This window comes from Anneissia japonica, unplaced genomic scaffold (assembly GCF_011630105.1).
Source record: "Anneissia japonica isolate Jap-2015-1 unplaced genomic scaffold, ASM1163010v1 scaffold3888_len366471_cov172, whole genome shotgun sequence".
NCBI classification, from domain to species: domain Eukaryota; kingdom Metazoa; phylum Echinodermata; class Crinoidea; order Comatulida; family Comatulidae; genus Anneissia; species Anneissia japonica.
Window position 1 is genome coordinate 320,748 of NW_022687727.1, and position 7,478 is coordinate 328,225.

At 31.7% G+C, this 7,478-nt stretch overlaps 1 protein-coding gene across 5 annotated transcripts in view; it reads right to left on the minus strand.

Moving 5' to 3' along the window:
• LOC117120821 overlaps window positions 1-7,478 on the minus strand; it is a 32,556-nt gene that overhangs the window by 5,182 nt on the left and 19,896 nt on the right. For all 5 annotated transcript variants that reach the window (XM_033265902.1, XM_033265910.1, XM_033265926.1 and 2 more), the window contains 2 exons: window positions 6,126-6,424; window positions 811-943 (listed from right to left, as the gene is read on the minus strand). In XM_033265902.1, coding sequence (XP_033121793.1) covers window positions 811-943; window positions 6,126-6,300 — 308 coding nt within the window. In that variant the 5' untranslated portion in view covers window positions 6,301-6,424. The remainder of the gene's footprint in view (window positions 1-810; window positions 944-6,125; window positions 6,425-7,478) is intronic.

Here is a 7,478-nt window from a genome sequence, read left to right on the forward strand (position 1 = left end):
CTTGTTCTTATTTTACACACTTTTCAAAGATAGAAATTTTTATTTTACAGCAATACTGTACTGTATTATAGAATGTATTACATAGTAGAGTAGATATAATGTTGATATAATCTTTTGAAACAACTTTACTGTATGTGATAGCTTGATTTTTTTGGGGTTCTTTTTGTATTTTTTTTTAAATTAATTAAAGACCTCATTTGACATTTACTATTAGCCTCAATTCGTCCTTAATTTGTTATTATGTCTTAAGCAATTTCAACCTCAGTGTTCTTATAAATTGTGTTCTTATATATTTAAAAAAAGGCTCTTGATAGGAGCATAAGTATACTGCAGAAACTAGGTCAAAATCACTTTAAAAATAGTCAATGGACCTTTCCGCTAAGCTCTGCCCCTTGGATATTGTTGCCAAGGTCCCACAAGACGGCAGTGTTAAAACATACGCGAACACGTGCGTTTGTGGGACAACACGTGTGTTTGTAAGACGCGCGCGTATTCCTAGCGCTGTTCTGATAAGTCAGTTGTTAAGTTTGATTGACAGTCTGGAAAGGTCTATTATCGGACAAGGTGCTATCAGCCATATCAACTCATTGATTGAAAACTAAATTCACACTGTACATGGCATGCCTGTCGAATGAAATGAACTGTTTTACAGAAAAATTCCATGAACCTTAACATTTCATTTTACAGAAAAAAAAATCCACTATCACAGCATAGACTATATCTGCACAAGCGCAGTGTAATCGAAAAGTGTAGTTATGCGCAGTTGAAACAACAAGAGAAATGATAAGGATGAGATAATTAGTTACTTACCCGTAATAGTATTTTGGAATTGTTTTTGTTAAATAAATACTGATCGTGTAACCTCGACACGTGTCGTTTTTCCGGTCGCATTCACATTCAAAGGAGTCTTGTATTTCATGTAGCTTCTTGTCTATTAGATTTGCTAGATAAAGTATAAAGATATACACCGCAAACGTCACACAGACGGTTATACAATACATGAACTCTACTAGGTACATTTTGACATTTGACATTTCAATAGAATGTTAACAGGTGGTGGTTAGGCTTACTTGACTGAAACTATATAATAGACAAAATCCATGTACATACATATCATTTTCCCCATCTATATACCTATATTATATATATATAATATATATATAATATATATATATACTTTATATATATATATATATATATTTGAACAATTATATAAAGAATAATGAAAGTGCTCGTATAGGAACGTAATATACTATTATCGTATCAAGCATTGCCCTTCAACATGAAAAGTTCCTTATTTTCAGTAGTATAAAAAGTGTCGTGATTCGAACCTGCAATCTCTCGCTATCAAGGCGAGTATCATACCATTGGACCACGGAGATCATATGCACTGATCTAACCCCCAGGCACTTTCTCTCATAAGGCTGATGAAACGCTCACACAGCCCTTCAACGAAGAGTTCCATATTTTTAGTTGTATGAAAAAGTGTCTGTAGCACGATTCGAACTTGTAGCCTCTTGCTATCATACCGTTAAATCATACAAACCTAGAACAGTATAGGCGCAAATAGCCACCAAAAAGCTTTTCTAGCTAGCTAAACAGTTGCTCCACAATTTATAAGTTGAACCCATGCTCAATGTATGCATGTACCGATACCTGTACACAGTACACGTATAAAATAAACGCGTCGCAAAAATGTATTATGACGTGTCTTGTTTTGTCACATTATCGCATCACAATGACTTTATCCATTAGTATGATTATCTGTATCTATCGTGCTCCACCTTTCTAATACATCAGTCGCACTGATTCGTATCCACTGGCGACAGTTATGTTGTCAAATGCATGCAATAGTGATCAGCTGGGTTTTAAGATTTATTACTCAGACGATTTGTCTTGTTGGATGTTTCATCTTTTCAGAGTATAATGATACCGTATTAATTCAAATAGACACCCTGCTTTGAATAAACGCCCCATCCAGAGCCTCATTTGGAATAAATTCCACAGATAAACGCCCCGGGGCATTTATTTTTTTCCCTCGAATAAACTTTAAATGGTCCTCAAATCCACACCCTACTACGGATCGTCACCAAAATTGCATCATTTCTTCATTTTACCATGAAAAACTATTCTGCAAAATGTCATTTTTATCCTTCTATAACTGGGACGTAGGCAATTTAAATGACCCTAAAAAATTTACACCCCAACCTGGATCAACCCTACACATAATAGTATCTTCCTTGAACTTGGGTTAAACTCTCCCAAAAGTTTCATTCGGATCAGTTGACTCGTTTTTGAGATGTTTTCCTTTAAATGGTCCTCATATTCATACCCTACGCCGGATCATCACAAAAATTCAGTCATTTTTTTACTGGACTTTTACAGACTATTATAGAAAACTTTTTATAGATATTTACGTCTGGGATCTCAAAAATTTAAATGACCCTCCAATTTACACCCTTGACTGATTCGTCGCCAACACATAATACTATCTTCCTTGTAACTTGGTTAAACTATTTCCGAATGTTTCATTCAGATCAGATGATCCTTTTTCGAAATATGTGGTCTGGGACGTTTTACTTTCAATGGTCCTCAGATCTACACCCTACTCCGGATCGTCACAAAAAATTAATAATTTCTTTACTCGACATTGACAAACTGTTATATATAAGGTTTAAATTATACCTATTGATTTTTTAAAGAGATATTTAGTTTTGGGTCCTCAGATATTGAAATGATCCTTAAATTTACTTCCTTGACTGATTCGTCGCCAGCAGATAATAATTTCTTTCTTGTAACTTGGTTAAACTCTTCCCGACTTTTTCATTCAGATCGGTTGATCCGTTTTCGAAATATGTGGTTTGGGACGTTTTCCTTAAAATGGTCCTCAGATCCACACCATACTGCGGATCGTCACAAAAATGGGGTTGGGGGCAGAAAGGAAAAGAAAAAAATGATAGCCTAGCCCAGAATGCCTCAAATGTTATTTTCGGGCGTCTAGAACACAAAAAATTCCCGGGCCACTATTAGAGTGTTGTCTCGATCGGCCCAACTTTCGCCCCCCGCCCTCTTTTGGACATTTCTGGATCCGCCCCTGCTGTTTGACCTTAAATCACTTTAATTGGTCCTCACACGCACACCCCACCATAAATTGACACTAAATATTAGGAGGCACATCCTTGATATATGGCCTTATGCTTCGGCAAAGCACGGAAAAATTCTAAGCATGGGAGTGACCAAAGTGACGGCCAGAAAAAAAAGTGCAATAAGATAGGAAAAATATATGCAAGAAAAAAGAAAAAAAATCGGAACAAAAGCAGTACTGGGAAAAGCCAATAATAATAATATTGAATGATGATAATAAAATGATAATAATATTACAGTAGGAGCCTATTAATATTGTAAATATGCCTAAAATGAATAATCAGTATAACCTTAGTACATGTATACGTTTAGTTTACAATTTAATTTAATAACACCAATATCAACTTTTCTAAATGTGACGAGTTGATAAACTTTAAAACAAATTCTCATCAGCCAGTGTATAGATTTGGTAAAGTTTCAATTTGATTAAGATATTTTTTTTCACTTGCACTTGATTGTTTTGAATAGTTTGAATCTCCGGAGAAGGAAGAAAGTGTAATTTTCTCGTTAGCGGGGTTCCATCATCAAATCTGACGTTCTTTCTCTGATCATGTTTGATCATAAAACTGTCCTTCCATGAATAGCATCGGTAATACAATACTTGATAACACATGAATTGATAAGCATATCAAACGCATTTTGTCTACATTCTGTTCTCCAATCTGTATTATTATTATTATTATTATTATTATTATTATTATTATTATTATTATTATTATTATTATTATATAAGGTACGTTGTTAAATGAAACTACTACCACTATAATTGCTGCTGATGCAGCTGCTGTCACCGTTTTTTTTTTTTTGTTGTTGTTTTTTTTTTGTACTTTCGTGATTGTTCTTTGCCGTTTCTGTTTATGTACATTTTAATTGTTTGAGACAAATAAATGAAATGAAATGAGCGTCTTAATTAGAACATGACATTTCATTTTTACTTCATTGTTCAATTTGTTTATTTGAAATTTAAAAAAAATAAATCTATACTATCATAGTGAAATATCAACCAATATAATCATAATAACTCTAAACAACACATTTAATAATAAACCAGTTGTGTCCGTATGTTTATTCTATTCTCAACATAACACAATTTCACACTGGTACGTGTTCGCTACAATTTTCATACGACGTTCAGCGGATTGGTAATACTTCTGTAGATCAATTTTAATGACTTTATCCATTATTGCCGTTTATAACAGCTTTTAAAGCACGCACTTGATGGACGTAGTGATGATGGGTCTAATAAGTCTGTACGTGCATACTTACTGTTATGCACAAATCATTAAATGATTTTGCAGTTTAATATGTTTTTAATATCGCTTGCCTTCGATGTATTTCGACGAAAACAATAGCAATCGCTTTAGATTGTTTCAATATTCATTTTCTTTACAAAGTAAGACTATCACATGGGCATTTTAACGTTATCTAATTGGACAATATGCTGTTGTCATATCGGCTGATTATTAGTTTTTACGTAGGATTCGTTAACGTTGAGCAAATACGTTGACACAACATTATTAAGAAAACCATGTGTCGTGTTGATCAGATTGACATTTCCAAACACTAAATCTATTGTATCTTTGATGTGTAAACTGCGATTTAGAGCACACAATTTTGAAATTGAAAGAGGGAAAATATACAACCTGCAAAACCAATCATGAAAATAGACTCTATGTAAAAATCGGTGAAGTTTAAGATCAATTAAATCAATTTCTTCTGCCCCATTTACTTAATTACAATTGCGATTATCTTTTATGAGTTCATGAATAAATAATATGCCTACTATATAATAATAATAATAATAATAATAATAATAACAATAAATATAATATAGGATTAAATCTAATTTTAATACCGTAATAGTAATAATAATAATAATAATAATAATAATAATAATAATAATAATAATAATAATAATAATAACAATAATAATATTTATCGTAATAATAATGGCAATAATGTAAAAGTTAATGTAAAGATAATGTTCATAACAACATTGAAATGTAAATTTACATTTCACTCAACAAACATTTCAATAAGGCGAGTAGATAGGCCAGAGTTCAGGTTGGATAGCAATTAAGTCGAACCGTCTTATCTGTCTAATATTATGGGCTTCTCATCTCTGGCCTACGTAAATCAACCACAGACTACTGGGTGATAGGCTGCTTTTATAATCGAGACAAGTGTATTCTGTATGTCATATTCTTTAAAGTATTCGCTATTGTTACAGAACGTTAGTCGTAAACCGGCTTTTTTTTTACTAGAAAATATATTATTAACAAATAGAAAGGATTTATTTAACCCACTCACATTTAAATATATATTTTAAAAAAAACATCAGAAATATTGTTAAAAATACGGTAAATGCCTGCCACGGAATACAGTACGCTTTAAATATCTGTGATGGAATAGGCCCAAGTAAGGATACCGTATCAGATGAACTTAAAAACTTGCAACCCAGAGCAGCCAATGGCCGTACAATTTCTTTGTTTGGTTTTGAAGTGGGCTACAATTAGTATAAGGTCTAATCGCATATTGGCTCACTATTACTATTAATCATAAATTAGGCATTAGAAAATAATTAACCATCTACGCCTCCTGTGTTCACAACTCACACGAATACCTGTAAGTATTATTGTTGATTTTGTTTTTATTATACTCAAAACAGATAACATACTATCGGCATACTTAGTTTTACATTGTAGATGTTTTTGTTGTTGTTGATGTTGTTGTTGTTGATGATGATGATGATGATGATGATGATGATAATGGTGATGATGAAGATGATGGGGTGACGATGATGATGATGATGAAGATGATGGTGATGATTATGATGATGAAAATGATTGAATTAACTGTGTTAGTTTAATTATATTTTAAATAAACCATGATAAACGACGATAAAAATAACAATTACAAACTACAGCCTTACAATTTTCGTGTTTTTTAGTCAAATGAGATATTAAAATCAGTTTGCTTACCGTCTTGAACTGAGATTACCAGATCAGGATCGCAGATCAACGACTTTTTCCCTCCTCTGCCACATCCATACATGCTAACCTGGGGGTTTGGGTTGTGGGGACGGGACAATGCACAGGAGATGAAGAAACCGCTATACATCATTATAACCAGGATCAGTAGGGGGGTTTCTTTCATTGTCTTTCATGTTAAGTCATAGAAGAGTTCATGCTGTCTGCCGTGTACGCGCGCGTCCTTCATTACCTCTGCTACGTCATATAATTATGAATTTATGTTATGATTGGCCACCACCTAATGCGATCTGAAAAAAGCAGAGATTTTTAACATTATTATCATATATTATTATTATTATTATTATTATTATTATTATTATTATTATTATTATTATTATTATTATTATTATTATTATCATATATTATTATTATTATCATCATCATCATTATCATCATCGTCATCATTATCCTGACAATATTAGAACCATGATAATGAGGATGATTATCATCATCATCATCATCATCATAATCATTGTTATTATTATTATTAGTAAGTTTATTATTTATTCCTATTATCGTATCGATAATATTAATCATCGATATTTTTATCCTTTTTCAATATAAGCAGAAGTAGCAGTACCAAAATTAGTAGCATCAGCAGCAGTAGTAGTAGTAATAGTAGTACTGTAGTGCATATACCATTTGGATTATTGAATGTAACATTCATACTAGAAATATTCAAGCTTATAAGTCCGCCATTTATCTTAATTTGTCATCAATTTAGGCTCATTGACTCTGCATTTCTCCTGGCAATAAATTCAACCAACAGGCTGAAGAGGAATGCCGGAATGCCTGTCTTTGTGAAAATTTATGTTACGTTACGAATATGTATTTTTATTATTATTATTATTTTTATTATCATCATTATCATCATCGTCATCATTATCCTGACAATATTAGAACCATGAAAATGAGGATGATTATCATCATCATTGTTATTATTATTATTAGTAAGTTTATTATTTATTCCTATTATCGTTTTGTTCGTTTTGTATCGTTACTATTATCATCGATATTTTTATCCTTTTTCAATAAAACTGTATTATTACCTTAATGGTTTCAGACGAACTTAGGCTATCATGGTGGACAATTAGGATATATAATATTTATAATCATAGTATTAGTAATAATTAAAATATGGTTATAAAAATAATGTTGATAATAATGATAAGCATATAATTAGTATAATCATAAATTATCATTATAACGACGGTAATAATAATAATAATAGATAATAGTAATAATATTAATAATAATAATAATAGCAGTAGTAATAATTATATAGGCCTATATATATATGTA